This window comes from Phaseolus vulgaris, chromosome 2 (genome assembly GCF_000499845.2).
Source record: "Phaseolus vulgaris cultivar G19833 chromosome 2, P. vulgaris v2.0, whole genome shotgun sequence".
NCBI lineage: Eukaryota > Viridiplantae > Streptophyta > Magnoliopsida > Fabales > Fabaceae > Phaseolus > Phaseolus vulgaris.
The window spans coordinates 4,434,827-4,453,353 of NC_023758.2; the positions used below are offsets into that span (position 1 = coordinate 4,434,827).

Below are 18,527 nucleotides of genomic sequence, written 5' to 3' on the forward strand. Positions count from 1 at the left end.
TGAATCTCTGTCTAAATAGATTATAATTTAAAAAGAGAAAGTCTCCGTATATACATAAAAAAAAAATAAAGTTTTTCTAGGATGAGATCACAATTGAACTGCAGGGAGAATTAGCCCATAATGTACCCCCAGCCCCCAGGCCCAGCCCAACCCAACCCAGCAGAAATGAACTTTTTGCAACTACAAATGAGCCCTCCCCCTCACTTCTCCCACATGCCATGCCCCCTCTCTTCTTTTCTCTCCATCCTTCAATCTCTCAACTCTGCTCTTTCTTCTTAATAACCCAACCCACCAATGCACATGGCTGCAACTCTGTGCCACTCATACATGGAGTCCCAACTCGTGGAGTCAAGAATACACAGACTCGTGTTCTCATCCCCAAAACCACTTCCCCCTCCCCAACACCCCATTGATTTACCCTTCAACAACCAACCCTACGCTGCTTGGAGCACCATTCAAGCTCTTTCAAAAGAAAGTACGAGTTTTGACAGCTTCGTGAAGCCATCATCTCTGAGACTCAGCCCCAAAAGTCTTGAGCTCTGCACGGAAAATCTTGGCAATGAGACGGGCAGCGACATCATAGAGAGCGGCATTGAGATGCTCTCGTCCCGTTCATCAGAATGCGGCGAAGGTGAAGCGAGTTCGGGGATAAGGGAGAAGGAGAAGAGGAGAGCGCGTGAAGGTCGGAGTTTTCCACCACCATTGACGACGATAAGAGGATCCGAATCGATACGGGTCAGGCCCCACAGAGAAGATGGGCGGCTAGTGCTCCAGCTCACCAAGGTCCCATCCTCTTTCCAAGCAGAGAGAAGCCATGGTCGCCTTCGCCTCTGCTTTTGGACGGAAGAGGTGGTGGTGGAGGACGAGGAAGAAGAGGAGGTAGAAAAAGCAGAAGAACAAGAACAAGAACATGAACATGAAGATGAAGATGATGACGATGACGACGATGAAGGTGTTGATGGTGAGAATAATGAGAGTGAATGGGAAGTGTTGCAGGAACATGAACATAGAAAAGAGGTGAAGCGTTGGGGTGTTGAAGGTGTTGTGAGGGTGGAAAACACTAAGTTCGAGTGGCCAAGCAGGTGCAAGGAAGAAGACCATGAAAACATCACTGACTTGTTACTAAATTGGGGGGAACCAGTTCGTTTAATTTCGATTTAATTTGCATTTAATTTCGATCTATCTATAACCAACTTCTACATTTTTTATCTCAATTTTCTTACTTATTATTTTTCCCCACTAAACTTCCTTCTGCTTGGTAGTTATTATCGTTACTCTCTCTGTCTCCGACAGCCACAAAACAGCCACAAAACACGGACATACAGTACCACATTAGTGTCACAACTCATCACTGCATTCATTTCCCAATAAAATTTATTTTACTGCAAAAATGTTCAAATAGTAAGAATTACAAATCAATACTATAATAATAATAAATTTGACTTATATTATTTATATAATTAATTTGAGTCATATCAACGTTTTGTTGTGTACGATCCAAATATTATTAGATTCAAATCGTTATTAAATTAGTATTGATTTTGAATAGAGAAATTATATTTTTGAAATTTTTTTAAAAAATTACGCCCACCTAACAACTACTTTTAACAATATAATAATATATATACTTTAGAGTATAAAACTATCACCCCCTCTCTTTTGAATATGCTGCGAATCTTTAGTCTTGCATTATCCATAATTCAATGTTTGAATAAAAAAAATAGCATGAAGACAAAAACTAAAAGTATGTGTTTATGTCTCCAGAGAGTTTAGGCGCATTTTGAAACGTTTAACCTTTTTTCTTCTTCTTTTTCCTCTGCTTTTATTTCTTTCCTTTTCCTTTTTCTATGTCTCATACTTTAAATATTGAAAGTCTTTATTGTTACGTTTATTTATCATTATCATATTATTATATAAAAAATATCAGGAATCCCTTTATTAGCAAAATTACTTACAAATAAAGTGGAAATGCAAAATTTGTTCAATTAAATAACTTTATATATCCTTAACTCAATGTAGTTAAATTATTCCTTATAGAATAAAATAATTAAGTTAATTCTTATAGAATAAAAGTACCATGTCGAATAAGATTTCTAATTCAGTTGGTCTTTAACCTAACTGACTAAATTGACATTTTTTTTTCCTTTTCTCTTTGTTCAGTGGCAATAAAGAAGCAGGAAAAATACCAAGTATTATCGTAGCTTCATTTATTTCTTTTAAAGAGAGCTACGGCATGGGATGTGTTACACAATTGCTTTTCATTTAACTTTGAATTTGTTCACATACAAACCAATTTAGAGGAAATTTAATTAAAAATAACCAGTTCTCATAATCTATCTATAATTATAATGCAGTAGTTAAAGGTTTTAGAGACTTATGACTTAACATATTATAAATTATAACTTTCCACTTAATTCAATATTATAAAACTGATTTATATACTAAGAATATTTTTTTTTTTTTTTTGAGATTTTTAACATACTTTTTCATATCAAAATCTGTCAACTTTTATGTAAGACTATATATTATGAGTGGTCTAATAATGATTCGATAGCGGATGACCTAATAAATTTAACTTACCCTCATAAAATCTATTCGGATAAGATTTATACTCAATTATATAATACTATACAAACGTTTTTATCTCTTTCCAAACATATTGGAAAGAAAAAGAGCATAGGTAAGAATGTGGTGAGCAAGAAGTGATTTCTGACTATGTATAGTAGTAAAATGTGATAGTGGGAGAGACGTTATTTGGGTAAAAAAAAAGGTGTGTGATATGGAAGAAGAGATGTGATTGATAAGAGAAAAAGGAAAAACAGAAAGGAAGAAATGAATGAAAAGAGCGTGTGAATGATATCGGGAAGATTTGGTTGATTCTGCACTACGACTCTGCAGCTTGTACGGTCCATTTCAATGGAATCCATTTTTCTTCTCTTCTCTTCTCCAAAAAAACATATACCTGCGTAACTCAACTGGATCCAATGGAAGAGTATACATAGACTGTCAGAAACACAAGAGAGGATTCGTATCGGTGTCGTACGAATTTGGGGGACCAATAAGATCCTCGACTCTGAAACAAAATCAAAACCATAATCGTGTCTTTATTGTGGGTTTGATTAACTTGTGTGGGTGATGAGTGAAAGTGAGGTTGGTGGTGCATGATGTTATTGTAAGAGGGTCTCATGCTCCCATTTACCCCTCACCTCACCATGTGCATTGTGCACCAACATCTACCATCATCTATGCAACACTATCATCTATACAACACTAACACGGACATTAATACGATATGAGACACAAAGATACGTATAATTTCTAAAATATAGGATATAGGGACACAAATTTATATATTGTATAATTATGAATTATATAAATTGACAATCAAGATTTATGTACACAAGTATGTTTTAGTTTTTTTAAACAGAAAGATATTTCTCATGGCTAGTGTAAAACGATTTGTTCACCGAATATCGAGATTTCACTCGAGTGTCGAAGTGTCTTTTGCAGGTACCATCCGAGATTGAAGTTTACAAGGACAAATGGGAGAAAAGCGAAGAGAGAGTTGTGAAGTTCTTTCAAGAAGAGAGGAAGTAGAGGTGGATCGACCGACCAATATCAAGAAGAAAAATGATCGTTTTCTCAGTCTCAACCCTGTTCAAGAACAATAAATAATATCATTTCTTATCAATGCAGAATGATTTTGTTCCGAACATATTTGAATTTTTATGTTCCAATTTATGTATCAGTTGGTTGACTAGATGTTCACTAAGTAACCTAATCGTTTTTACAATCAAAGGATTCCATGTTACTAGTTATGTAGCATAGACACGAACACCGATACGACACAGACACGGAAATATACTTGAAAATATAGGATACAGAGACACAAATCTATATATTATATAATTATGAATTATATAAATTGACAATAAAGATTTATGTGTACAAATGTTTTAGGTTTCTTTTAGCAAAAAGATGTTTTTTTATGGTTGATTCAAAATGATTTGTTCCTTATTTTTATAATCATAATAAAATTTTATATAATATGTTTGAGTTTTTAAAAAATTAATATTGTTGGAGATCCCACATCGACTAGAGATAAGAACATTTCATAATATATAAATGGGTGCAGACCTCAACCCTATGAGCCGGTTTTATGGGGTTGAGTTAGGCTTAAAGTCCACTTCGTAATATGGTATCAGAGCCATTTCGAGCCTATCCCCAGCGTGAGGGGTGTGTTGGAGATCCCACATCGACTGGTGATAAGATTTTTCATTAATCTTGTTGGTAAAGCATTCTGTGGTTGCTGCTGAAGGTCAGGGATTCTTCTTCCACTTAATTCACGTATAATGCCAGGAATTAAAAAGAATTGTAAATCGAAGAGCTATATTTCATATAGATTTGAATGCAACTTATCTGAGTGAGATGCTGTCTACACAGTCATGCACAGCACCATATAATCATGTATCAAATATTTAAACAACTACCTAATTTTTTTTATGTATTTTCTTACACTATAAACGTACTGCTGGTATCTACTTATATGTCTAAGTTTTTTAGCTGATAAAAATATTATGTATTAAAAATTTAAGTATAAGTCGAAAATTTAGAAATAAGTAAAATATGAGTATGTACATTATAAAGTTTTATCTACTTATCATCTAAAAAATTTAATTAAAAATAATATCTTATTATATATGAGTTTGATCCTTACTCGTTAATTTAAAATCTTTTAGTATTTTTTTCTTAACAAATTTGACACTTCATCTGGATAAGACTTGATAAAAAACACATTTTTTTTACATTTTTTTTTTAAAGTTTAATGAGTCTGAGAGTCTGGTCTGACCAAAAAGCTGGGAAAGTGGAGTGTGTACTGTATCACAAAACGCAAAACACGTGCCAATAATAACATGTAAAGAATGCTGTACTTTCTTCACCCATACTCCCTGGCATGGCCAGTTCAAAGGAAATAAGTAAACATGAATTGGCAGAGGAAAAAAAATCTTTTTGTAAAAGAAACTTTTGGAAAAAATACTTTTGTAAAACAAACTTTTGGTTCCCATGGTTCACAATTTATTTTGTAATAACAATTCCCTTCATGAAACTATTGCAAGTGTAACAACAATTATTTTCTTGATAGAATTTTTGTAAAAAACTTCTAACTACAAAAGATCCATGTCTCCAAGTGAGTGTGAATTTATTTTATAAAATAAATTAAAATATGTCAACTAATGAAATTGTTCTCTCAAACACTATGGCAGTCGAAGAAGCACTACAGATGAAAATGTTGGAAGAGATATAAAAATACAAATATAACTAAAATTATTTTAAAAAATAAAATTGTTATTTAAAATAATAAAATAATTTTTTACACCTAATATGAAAATGCATACGTGAGAATTTAGGGTTTAAGGTGTATAAGAAGAGAGAAATTCATTTAAGTTTTTATTGGAACATTCAGTTGGGTTTAGTTTTTCTTTTTCATCATTAATTGTTTCAAAACAAGTATACCATACATAATTTGGGTACTTTAGCTGAGTGCGTGCAGTCATTTCTTTTATATGTTGCCAAATTAAGCGTCAGAATTTAACATTTAAATTGTTTGTAAAATCCAAATTATGACATAACACAAAGCTTTAAAACTGCTGACATCATTGTTTTAAACATCATGTGTGGTTCTTCTGAATCTATCATTTGTATATTCAAACTGTTTCAGCTTTTGGCATTAATTGTCTTTGATCCAATCTCACATGCAAAATATCCCAGATTTTGAACAAAAAATCTGCTGCTAGAAAAATCTAAAATGCTCCTTGAATGACATCAAAATAGATTCAGTTTCATCTTGCAAAGGGTCTGGTTTTTCTTGTTTGTTAAGCATTGTAAAGCCTTTTGCTTTTGTTTTGTTGGAAACATATATAAGCACTTTCCTTCCCTTCTTCCACAAAGTTTTAGAAGCCAATTATGCAACAACACTAGTTATTGGGCACAAAAGAAAAGATAATCAATTTTTTTTATAAAAAGATTGCCAATTTATTATTCCAAACGATTTCCACCAAGTGATGTTGGAGGGGTTTTTTAGACTTTAATTAATTTCTTTATTTACTTTTTTCTTGTCTTCAGTCCTTAGTTTTGTACCTTGTGCTTTCCAACAAATGGACAATTCAATGACTAAGCAACTTTTGAACAACAAATATAAATATACGCACATTCTCAATTTTTTAAATTGATGAAAAGCGTAATCAAACAACAATATTGAAAAACTCAAATCTAAAACATTCAGTGTAACAAAAAATAGGTATACTTTTTAGTGTATTTATGATATATATTGAAATTTTCATCCTAATTTCTTTGTAATTAACATTACTATTGACCTAATTCAATAATAAATGCAATCTCATTTTAAAGATCAGTTACCCAGAATCTTCTAATTAATGTTGATGTTGCCTTTATTTAAACATATCAATAGACGACAATTCATCAACATATTCGGACTCAGTTCATTACTGTGTATAAAAATAGTGTTGTTGAGCTCCAAATAAGGGAAAAAAAATTATGAATAAAAAAAAGACCATGCTTTGATTTCTTGGAAAGGAGAATAAAGATTGAGCATTGTAAAGTAGAGATTTTGCCCCCATTATTGGTGGGTCTAACTTGCCATATGGCGTCACAAACAAAAGGAACAACATTTGCTACAAAAGCATTCTTTCATCTCTCTAGTTTTGTAACCTTTAGAATTTTGACCCCACCACCACATCCACCCAAACTTGGTCACAAGAAGAGAGAACTCTTGAAGGGGACAAATAGGAGAAGTCAACCAATTGGTGTGGATAATATAATGAATGAATTATAGAATTTATATTTTCACACATTGGGAAAATCGAAAAGCTGTGTGTTCTTGACCGTATTTATTTAAAAAAACATAAATTGAAATAAGGAAGATGCCACAAATGGATGATTGTTACAATTCAAGTATTATTTTTCCAAGTAGCCAAAGAAAAGGAAAAGGGTTAAATCATTTTAAAGTTCTTAGCTATGGCATGAATAGTGAGGTTTCTCTCTGTCCTTCACTACCCAAACGGATAAGCATATGAGTGTGATGGTGCATTAAACCAATCCTCTTGTTGGAGAGAAAGTCTACTTACACGGGTCTGTTATGTATCCATCTGCATATTCCCTACATCAGTATCATTATCACCATAAAGCATTACTCTTATACAAACTCTTCTTTTCATTTTATCTCACAAATTTAAGATCACTAATATAAGTAATAACTTGCTTATGTATTTTATTTTTAAAACATGTATGTGTCCTATCACTCTTGTTTCATGTCATTTTGTTTGACCTTTTTACATGCTAATTCAATAGTGACTATACTCACATAATTTTAATTCCACTACTTTGTTTACTATAGGTTTTCAGTTTTTCACTCGGCTTTTACCTTACAAGATTTCAATTAATTTGCAAGTTTTTAGTTAGTTTGTGAATTATTAGTTTTGTTCAACAGAACTCACGGCTATATATGAAACAATTTTAAAGTTTAAAGTTTCAAAATTTTGTAATTTTTTTATAAAATTTACCTTAATCATGATCATTGATCTTAAAAAGATCTAAATCACTCTCTAATTGTGAATTTTATTTAAGGGTGAAAGACATTTAACAACTCAAGAGTTTCTACGAAGAAATCTAGCTCATGTTTAGAGTATTATTTAAACAACATAAATATCCAACTCAATCAAGTTTTCATGTGTATATAAATATATAGCAATATTACTCTCCTTTTAAGGTAAAAACGTTTAGTACAATAATAAAAAATGTATAAATTAATTGTTAAAGAAGAGATGTTACTATTTTTCCTTGTTGAAAAATGTGAAGTAAAATGATTTTTTTTTTAAGAAAGTAGTGTAATATGGGTAAGTCATATAGAAGATTTTAAATTGAAAATAGTATCTTATGGATATGACTTTAGGTCGAAAAAAACTTCACGTGAAAGTCCTACTCACTAGTACGACTTAGTCAATTTCATTCAACAGAAGTCGTACCACTCGTATATGACTTTAGTTGTATTATATTACATTGAAATCGTACAAATCATGTATGACTTTTATTCTAAAATCGTATACATAGTATATGACTTACCCATTATAAGAGTTTTTTTTATCCAAAATCGTAATTTGTGAAAAGAAATTATACAAATTTGGTGCAAAAACAAAGTAAAACACCATCTAAATTCTATTCTTTGGGAATAAAAAGTATATGTGGGTGATTTTGATGCCTCCACATGCAACAGAAGCAAATTAGTGGCACAGATTGTGTTTCTTTCTTTCTCTTTCGTTGCTTTTAGATGTCATGAAGGACTATGAGGGTGTTGGAGAATAGGGCCCCAGATCTGTTTAAACCACGAGAAGAAACAACGGTTAAATAGTTGCAACGATGATAAATCAAAGAGAGTGGTGACCAGCACAAAGAAGCTCCTTTATATGGGTGTGTTGTGCTTGTCCAAGAAGAAATTTGACATATATTTCAAAGTGATACTGTCAAAGAAAAGAGTAGATTCACGAGAATGTACACATTGTTCAGTATTTGTATTTCATTTCCTTTCTTAGCATTATTTTGGTCATAGCGGTCCCATGCATGCTTTAGACCATATTCACAAGATTTTGTGATGATTCCTCGACCTCTCTCTTTTCTTTCTTTTTCCTTCCTTTTGCTGTCTCTGTCTCTCCACTGATTGCTGGATCAACAACTTTTTAACATACACAATTTTCAGCCTCTCTCTTTCAAGGAATTGTAAAGCAGACTGAACCGTTTTATTTTCATGTATCCAACGCCTATGTGTATCTGCAAAAGAGTTCCGATGATAAAGTAAAAATCAGATTATTAACTAATACCACATACTGATAAATGGTACTGAGGGTGAAATTGGGGGTGGAAAGTGACACCTTTTTTATCTTCTTTCATGTTGGTGTCTCTCTCAAATCATATTTGCATGAATCTTTTTTCCGTATCAGGTTGATATCTCAGAATCAAAGTCTTTCAAACTATGCTTCCAAGGAAAAAAAGACGCGTCCCCTCTACCCACACAAACATCTTATCATTCACTTTAATTAGTCTTTTCTTTCAATTGAAAATGCAGCCCATGTTCCTAATTTTTCTTTTCCTTTTCATCTGTTCTTTCATTGTTGGGGTCCTGCTGCAGACACTTTGATCAACACTGTGTGATTAAAAAGATATGAAGCAAAAGTGACCCTTTTGCTATTCTTTGACCAAAACACTAATTTCAAAAGAGATCCCAATAGATCATCGCATTGATTAATTCCGGGGAACAAAAAGAACTAATGGGGATTTCTTAACCATTTTATTTAGGAAAAAAATTACGGCTAGCAGAATCTAATTATCCAAATTAAGCTTTTTTTGGGAAGCATGGAGACAAGATTGGGTGGCCCCGTAGGTAACATATGGCAATTAAAACAGATCCTTGCCTCTTCACTACCCACATTAATCATTTTCTTCATTGACGTCACTAATACACCACTTTCAACACAAATGTAACAGTGAGAGAGTGAAAACAACCAGAACCTAAGAGGGTCAATGAAGAAGTTGTCAATTTCTCTGATTTATGTTTGGAACAGTTTTCAGAAACTTGTCACAAACAGTTCACATGCATAGATAGAACGCAGCAGCTAATGGGGCCATTCAAAGTCCAATTTTGAATTTATTTAGAACGACATTTCCATACTATTGACATGCCAGATACCAACATTCCAACTTTCTTTCCCTGCATTTGTTTAATGAAAATATTGTAATATCAAGAATTTGGGATGTCAAAGATGAAATTCCTAACTATTTGACTATAAAGAAAGGTTTTCATAATGGCAAGCACCAATTATGCCTAAAACTTGTGCAATTACAATCTCTGACAACAACTTGGATCCTCTATGGTCAGAGTCTTAAAGGAGGATTGATTCATCGCACCTATAAATATACATGCTGAACTTTTCCAGTAGGATGAATGTGCATGTGGAATGACACCATATTAATATTCAATCAACAAATTATCAAGCATTGTATAATTATATTACAAATATTATAGCATATAAAAGTGAAAGTGATGTGTGAAATAAGAAATATTTAAGAAAATAATAATTAAATTATAAAAAATTTATCGGTGATATAGAAACAGCAATTTGGATTTTTTTAATTAAATATCAGGTATAGCTTTCTTTAAATGCTAAGTGGGCTTACTTTTGGACCATATTTGGAGATATTTTCTTGTCAAGAACAGTACACAAGGAGTAGTGAAATTATCACTTCTCAAGTAGGGAAATTTTTAGCGGCAAGTTTGTGGATTTTCTAAGAATGGGAAAGTTATCATCTGTGCAATACGCTGTAAATATGGTTGGGGTACCTCTGCTTCTTCGATATACTTATTGGTTTCATTGAAATTTGCAAAATGATTTCAAGCTCTCTTTAAAGAACATCAATTTTGGGGTGAAAGGGAACTTGTTGGTTGAAGTTATGTTCATTGGTCAAAACTTGTAAACTCCTGCAAGAGAAGACATGTGAATGCAGATGAAATAACAGACATGTGGAGGTTGGCTGAAGACTAACTAACAAATTGACTTTATAAAGAAAACTAGTAAATGAAGACATAAATTGGAACCAACTGGGAACTAGTACGTAATAGTTTTAAATAACCTGATATCATATTAAGAACTATTACGTAAATGATATCAAGAACTATTACGTAAAAGTTTTAAATAACTCTGATACCATATGGTATAAAAAGAATTTTTGTTTTTAGGATAAGATTTACACTCATTTATATACATTAGATATAATTTATACATATTAAGAAGTGTTCTTACTGAAAACTGCTTTATAAATCCTAGCGTAGAACAAATTTTACTGGTAGTGGTTATCGGTTTAGATGAGAATCTTTAAGTAGGAATATATTTACCAGCCCAGAAGGCTTCACTCATACAAGTGCTAACCATTGTGCCTTCTCTTTTTTTGAGAATTTTAAACACCTTTGAACTAAATTAGAAGTTTTTGGAACTGCAATCTAAGCAGCCTCAAAAATCAAATAAGCAACAGAATTTCCATTTTCAAACCAAAGCAGTAATCTGCTGTCATCAATGCTACAATCTGTTGCCTCCTATTCAGATTTGGCAAATGTAAAATATTCAAAGAAAATAAAAACAATCTGTTGATTATGGTAACAGTAATATAACAACTCTGGTCGAAAAATGCTGTTGACCCTTTCTAGCATCCTTCAAACACTTGCAGTATTGATACAACACTTAACCTCAATCGTTTTCTGCTTCACTAGAAAAAAGAACCTGTCTACATTATTTTCAGTTTTCCCGAACACAGATTAGTACAAGCTCTAAGGAGGTACCAATGCCTCCAAATCGACAATACTGAAGAAAAAAAATGGGGAACAATGGCACCCTCTTGTTTACAACAGGAAAAGGTTACCAACTAACAAGAGCATTGAACAGTAAAACAAACCAATTTTAGAAATCAAATTAGCACCATTAGAAGTCTCAGGAACAAAACTTCCTTCAGGAGTGTTTGTGGTGAGTACGACTACAATCCAGTTATCTTCTGAACCAATACCAATTCCTGTAAACTTGGAGTCATTGAGATTACCCGAGTAGAGAGATTGTGTGAAATTTGCAAGGACAACGCTTGGAACCAGGCCAGGAACACAAACAGGCATCACAGATCCATCCCTTGTGTTAGAAATATTCAAGTGACATTTATTTAAAAGGTCTGGGTAGTTGGAGAACCGAGGCTCTGTGCCTGGGACTGTGTTAGCACCTGTGGTATTTGTACAAGGTTGATTCTTGAACTGGTCTGCTATTTCATCAGCGAAGCAATTTGCATTTTCATTCTTAATTAGAGATGTCAAGTGTAATGATTTCCTATAGTTGTTGATTCCCTGATAAAGATCATCTTCCTCGTCTGCAAGGGGATTAAGGTTAGTGCAATCTCAAAATGTCAAATTCAAAGTGTGCATGTTTGCAAGGAAATGAGACAGGATGATAGTAGGGATTTTTCATGAAACATTGCAAATCTAACTTCATTTTCAATTTGATACATGATTATATGGTGCTGTGCATGACTGTGTAGACAGCATCTCACTCAGATAAATTGCATTCAAATCTATGCGAAATATAGCTCTTCGATCTACAATTCATTTTAATTCCTGGCATTATACGTGAATTAAGTGGAAGAAGAATCCGTGACCTTCAGTAGCAACCACAGAATGCTTTACCAACAAGATTAATGAAAAACCTGATCACTAGTAATTTATTAATTCGGACACGCCTCTTAAATGGTGCATTCACACGTATCACATACCGACACTCGTACTACATTTGTAGGACACGTATCGGTAAAGCGTCTCATTCAAAAAATATTTGTTGGATTTCTGACAATTCTAGTACAGTTATAATACAATTTTAAAAAGAAAAAATACATTAATTTTCTAAAAACTCAAACTTATTATATAAAATTTTATTATGATTATAAAAATAAAGAACAAATATTTTGAACAAATCATAAAAAACATCTTTCACCTAAAAAAACTGAAATATTATCCTACATTTTAGAGCATAGTGTCCGTGTCTATGTTTCATAGCTAGTAACATGGAACCCTATGGTTGTACACGATTAGGTTACTTAGTTACCATCTAGTCAACCAACGGATATATAAATTGGAACATCAAAATTCAAATCTGTTGGGAACAAGATCATTCTGCATTGATAAGCAATGGAATTATGCAATTTCAAATTTCGTTATCCAGTAGGTATCAGCTCAAATGAGCAGATCTTTTCAAGGTCAATGTTTAAAAGAAGATATAAACTATCCCCAAAGATTCAGTGATGTCAGATTCATCGTTCTCCCACACAGATCTAAGACTGTCCATTGAGAGACTCAGGCACAATAAATGGGTGAAAAATAAGGACAGAAAAAAACGCATACCCAGAGAGAAAACTACTTAAATTTGTAAACTTGATGAGAGGTAAGAAAATTCAATAAAAGATAGTGAGAGAAAATTCTCATATAGTATATGTTTGATGATAACAAGTGAAACCCATTTGAGGGTAAGCATAAAAACAATAATTGGAAAAATTAAGTGATGGTATCAGAGCACTGACCGTGGTCGCATTTCACTGAGTGATGGGAGAAGATAATGGAAGAAATGAGGAGAGTGAAAAGCAGAGGGAAGCGGAATAACGCCATTGTTTGTAGTTTGAATGAAGCCTAAGTAGAGAGAGAAAGAGAGAGTTGAAATGATGAAGAATCCCTTGTGTTTCCTTGTTAAGTAAAAGCTTCATCTTCTGCATAGTAAGTGTTTTTCACAAACAAAATTAAAATGATTTTTTTTATTTTTATCTTTTATATTATCTATCATTTTATTTCTATTTTAGAAATGAGTCTTCATAGGTTGAAAATACAATAATAAATAGTTTCAGATTAGGAGAAATATTTTTTATTAAAATGTGAACTTGTAAGTTGTAACATAGGAGAAGATGGAAATTTTTTGAAAGATTATAAACTGATAATTTAAGTATGCACTTGTCAAATTAATATTTTTTAACAGTGATCTAATCAATTTAATATGATTTTGAAAAAAATTAGTGGATTTGTGATACATACACGATTCTTATCATAGTATATCCACAAATTATTTAAAAATATACTTAAAAAATATATTAAATAACAACTAAATTTAGAAATAAAAAATAATTGAACACTAATTAGATATTAATTTACATACTAAAAGTATTTCTTTATTATTAATACAAATTTTATAAAATAATTTTTAAATTATATATAAATTAACTGTTTAAGTTTTAGTTACTAATATTTTATATTCTAAATTGATCTCTAAAATATTAATAATATTAATTTAGAATATAAAATAGTAAATAACTAAAATCTTAATACTAAAAATTAGATATTAATTTAGAAATTATTTTTATAAATTTTTATTAATAATAAAATTGATTTTAAATATAAAAAAAATAGTTTATAATTATGTTAATTTCTAAAATTACTTTGTATTTAATAAAAAAAATTACTTTATTCGTATGTCTAACAAATTTAATATAATGAATTGTAAGAAGATTATGATAATTTCACTTTTTGAATTGTTCTATTTTTCATATGCTAATATCATCTGATATAAAATACTAAAATATTTGTTGTTTTTATTGTTATGTATCAATATTAAACCATCTTAAGCAACTCAATTTTATATTTTTTTTTTCATTTTGAAATTATTTTAAAATTTGAGTATGTTATTGTTTTTTATTCTTAAGTTTTTTAGAAAGAACTCAAACAAATTTTAAACTACTTCAAATATCATATAAGAATGTTTAAGGGGAAGAATTGTTTCAAGTTAGACAACTTTTAAATATTCATTACTAAAAATGTCCATAACAATATATACAAACAATAATCTACATTTCCTTATTATTTTAACTCCTTAGGTGACTGTAATCTTGGAAAAAAAATCTTATTTTATTACTTATATATAAAATAGATATCTAAAAATATGTCCAACAAATTCACATGATCATACCTATATATATACCAAAATATACAAATAGATTAAATACAATCATATCGAGACGATATATAATAATATATTGATATATAGAAATACAATAATAATAATCTTTTAGCTTTAATCACCTAATATTTTTTATCTATGATTTTTTTTTATTATCGATAAAGTTTGGATATTTCATTAACATATTTTATAACTCAATACACACCTAATAACATAGTTTTTTTTAATAATCACATGTAAAAAAAATTAAATATATTTTTTTAATATTCCACAAAGTTGCATTTACCACCAAACACATGTCATGTTAAATAAAGGATTAAACTATTAAAAGAAACACACCTTAAAAAAATCTCTACAGTTAATTTAAATATATAGAAAACAAGTTCCTATATATAGAAAAAATCAAGGTACTTAAAAGGAAAATCATCACTTGAATTGTATTCTTTCTCTTATACAAAATAAAGAAAATTTTCTCCTAAAATCTTCCTTTGAACGAAATCTTTCGTTTGAGTGATATTATTTATTAAGTATATTATTAAAGCTAAAAGTAATTATTTAATTTATCACATTTAAATAATAAAAGTAAAAGCATGAACCTTCTTCATTAGTATAATATTAAAAAAAGGTAATGAATACAAATATTTAATACTCCAAAACACAAATTTTTAATTTTTAATAATTATATAGAATCATTTGTGAAACAAAACTGACTTCATACATATTAAAAGTTGTGGGCCACATATACTACATTCCCAGTGATAATAAAACTTGCAACCTTGTAATCCTTTTAATATAATTTTTTTTTTAAATATTCTTTCTTTTAAACTATTTACAGGTTTAACATTTACGGTTTTGTTTCTTGTAACATCTTCCTTCAGTTTGTAATGCTTATTATGTTTTTTCTTAATTTACCATCACATAAATGTAACAAATTAAGAAAAGAGTGAGATTATTTTAATAAGATTATATATAATAAAAGAAGTATTTATTATTATTATTTTTAATGTATCATTAACTCAAAATAATCTGGGATATAGATTGTTAAATGGAAGTATAAAAAATGATAGTTTCAAAATTTATACGTGTAAAATTATTCATGTATTATTGGTTTCTTCTTCATAGAGAGCTTTAAAAAGATAAAGAACAACTCGCGGAATGAAACATGCAGTAACTCTATTCTCTGAGACAAATGATACTCTATTCAAAGTTTTTTTCATTAATCAACAAACAACAACAACAAAAAATACAAAAGAAACACAAAACGGTGTTCCAAACTCTTATAATATTATATATGAAGGAATCTGATCAACATTTCTATTGAAAGTATATCTCACAATCTACTGAAACTCTAGCAAAGCCTAGAATCTTTGTGCGCAATTTGTGGAGCCTGTCTACTCCCTCATCTCCATCAAAACCATAAGGATAGCTGAAAATCCAGAGTGCATCCAACTGTGGAGTTGATGTCAAGAAAAATTTGATGGCAAACAACTCCTCCTTTCTCCCAGTAAATCCGTAAATCCTTATGGTCTTGAGGCTTGTTTCAAAGCACGATGGAAATGGAACAACCTTCTTTAGAGCATTTTTATTCAGAAACACGCCCTGATGTACAAGTAAAACATCACGAATCAATAAAACTCATAACATAAGCGTTTTGTTTGCAAATAAAGAATTGATTTCTGGTTTAAACCAATGAGTTACCATGGCGAAGTCAAGAGATTCAAGACGAGGTGAGCGCCGCAATATGGTGAGCAGTGCAGCAGATGCCAGATTCATCAGTGCTCCTGACTCCACATGAAACTTGACTAAATTGTTGAACAAAGGAAGCTTCGAGAGGTAATATGGTCTTAGAGCCTGTGATATGCACAAACAAAAGATTTCAATATTCAAAAGAGTCTCATCAACTGTGTAGTGCACTCACTAGAATATAACAAATATATAAGGTTGTAGATTATATGTGAGAGACACATACCTCAGCAGCAAAGTCAGAAATGGATAGCTTTTCCACTTCTGAGAGGGCCTTAAGAAGTTTGAGCACGAAAAAACCAGCGTCCATGCTATCGATTGGAGGTGGGTGAACCTCAACAGCTCCATTAGTGATCGATGATGTGTTACAATCCAGAACATAGTCATTTAGGAAGTCCCCATCATAAGTGAATGTTTTCAGGTTATCTGCAGTGATTACTATTCGGCAGTCAGTTGGATCATCCGGAGCAACTGAATCAATTTGGTCATCTTCCCACTCCCTTATGATCAATATCTGAAGCATTGGACAAGCAATATGAACAGTTTCAACGTTGCTCCAATTGCAATCAATTAAGCTCAGCTTCTTCAGGGAAGGGCAACCAGTGAAAAGTCTCTGCGTTGATAAAGAATCAGGGAACACAACATCTCTGAAGCTCAAGGTGCTGAGACTCGGAAAACAAATATAGGAAGGAAGCATGATAATTTGCGGCATGTTGAGATGAAAATGTGTCAAGTCTTTGGATCTAAACAGGGAATCAGAGAAGGTCAATGGATCCTCAAGGCTTTCAAAATCGAGGCTTAGTTCTTGAATTGTTGGCTTGATGAAAGCACTTAGCCACCCATTAACCATAGGACTGTCATCACAAAAGTCATATGATAGAGAGAGTATTTTAATACAAGAGGTATTCAGAACTGCAACTAGTTTGTCCACAAATTTTGTGAACTCTTTTCTCTCCCTGTATCCTCTGCCTACCAATTTAACCTTTGACATATTCTTCCATTGATTCTCCCAGTTTTTGGATATCACAGCAGTTTGAATTGCATTTTTTATGGGCAGCTTGGATATAATCTCTTGAAGAATCTCGTTTGGTAGATCACCTAATTCGGTACTTCTCTCTCCCTTGTGTTGCTCGTTACCAGTCATAGAATTTGCATCCATCCCTGTATACCATAAGCATCAGTAAAATTGAAATGAAGGTGGAAAAGCAATACTCGGACAGAGAAACTCCTGCATCATCATCGGCATGGTTTACACAAGTAGAAAGCAACAACTAATATTTTCACACCAAAATTTACAAAGATTAAGAAACACACTATTAGTAGACCTTTAACCCTAACTCAAGAAAATTTACACCAATGTACTAATCTCAAGTCGATACACTCCAAGTGATGATGATAACACGTTACGCTTCAACTATTTCCCTGGTTTTGAGTCAGAAAATGGGGAAAAGCGCAATCTTTATACTATTAACAGTACCCTATAATCGACAAATACACATACAGATGCATGGATTTAACTCTTTAAAACTATTAATCCTACATGACAGAATAGAAAACATGTGTTATCTTCTGCAAATGCACAACAAAACTGACGTTTCCAATAACAATGAGAGGTTATATGTAAGTAGTCTTTGACAGTGTTTTCTGAACTTGATAACAACAATCACAGACACAGTGTAAAAAAGTTCAAGAACTATATCTACGTGAAAGCATAAATAGAAGAAATATGATCGAGAAAGAAAAGAAAAGGTTGAAGGAAGTGATAACCTAAATGAGGAAGGAAAGAGGAAGTAATAGCCTTCGCCGGAAAATGGAGACAGTAACAAGTAGCTCCGACCACCACCTCTGATCAGCGCAACCGTGAGGAAGTGAGTGATACTGTGTTAATAACATGGGTTAAAACATGTTAGAGATAGCACTATTTATAACTACTGAGTGAATTTTCAATTCATATATTCTTGGCAGATAAGATTTTTTGGTAAATCTTTTTTAATTCTTTGAAACTTTCAAAATCAAATGGTAAATTATTAATTAATGATACAAGATTTAATAAAAATAATTAAATGAAATGGATTCTCATTTTGACTTTTTCAACGAAATAGACCAATTTAGTGAAAAAATAGATGGTTGTCAAATAAAATTGTCTTTAAAAAAGATTAAGATAGAATAAAGATTGTCTTTAAAAAAGATTTA

General features: G+C 31.5%; 3 protein-coding genes across 3 annotated transcripts; 1 reads left to right on the plus strand and 2 right to left on the minus strand.

The window, feature by feature from the left end:
• The first annotated feature begins 219 nt into the window (after positions 1–219).
• On the plus strand, positions 220–1,226 carry LOC137810403 (protein FANTASTIC FOUR 3-like). The gene has a single exon (XM_068611642.1). It carries the CDS (start codon positions 295–297, stop codon positions 1,159–1,161), a length of 867 nt encoding a protein of 288 aa, XP_068467743.1. The 5' UTR covers positions 220–294; the 3' UTR covers positions 1,162–1,226.
• A 9,965-nt stretch (positions 1,227–11,191) lies between these two features.
• Positions 11,192–13,365, minus strand: LOC137810404 (uncharacterized GPI-anchored protein At5g19250-like). Its single transcript, XM_068611643.1, has 2 exons — positions 13,171–13,365; positions 11,192–11,970 (listed from the first exon to the last, which is right to left on the minus strand). Exons 1-2 carry the CDS (start codon positions 13,253–13,255, stop codon positions 11,462–11,464), a joined length of 594 nt encoding a protein of 197 aa, XP_068467744.1. The 5' UTR covers positions 13,256–13,365; the 3' UTR covers positions 11,192–11,461.
• A 2,407-nt stretch (positions 13,366–15,772) lies between these two features.
• LOC137809595 (F-box/LRR-repeat protein At3g26922-like) lies at positions 15,773–17,630 on the minus strand. Its single transcript, XM_068610709.1, has 3 exons — positions 16,561–17,630; positions 16,290–16,442; positions 15,773–16,190 (listed from the first exon to the last, which is right to left on the minus strand). The coding sequence occupies exons 1-3, from the start codon at positions 17,491–17,493 to the stop codon at positions 15,906–15,908; spliced, it is 1,371 nt and encodes a 456-aa protein (XP_068466810.1). The 5' UTR covers positions 17,494–17,630; the 3' UTR covers positions 15,773–15,905.
• Between the last annotated feature and the right edge of the window lie 897 nt (positions 17,631–18,527).

Bases quoted from the DNA above. Each gene is read 5' to 3' on its own strand.
- LOC137810403 (XM_068611642.1), top strand. From the start codon at position 295: ATGCACATGGCTGCAACTCTGTGCCACTCATACATGGAGTCCCAACTC.
- LOC137810404 (XM_068611643.1), bottom strand. From the start codon at position 13,255: ATGGCGTTATTCCGCTTCCCTCTGCTTTTCACTCTCCTCATTTCTTCC. The intron at 11,971-13,170 runs GTCAGTGCTCTG...ATCCCCTTGCAG, and splicing joins CTCAGTGAAATGCGACCACG to ACGAGGAAGATGATCTTTAT.
- LOC137809595 (XM_068610709.1), bottom strand. From the start codon at position 17,493: ATGGATGCAAATTCTATGACTGGTAACGAGCAACACAAGGGAGAGAGA. The intron at 16,443-16,560 runs GTATGTGTCTCT...TGCATATCACAG, and splicing joins TTTCTGACTTTGCTGCTGAG to GCTCTAAGACCATATTACCT. The intron at 16,191-16,289 runs GTAACTCATTGG...CTTGTACATCAG, and splicing joins AATCTCTTGACTTCGCCATG to GGCGTGTTTCTGAATAAAAA.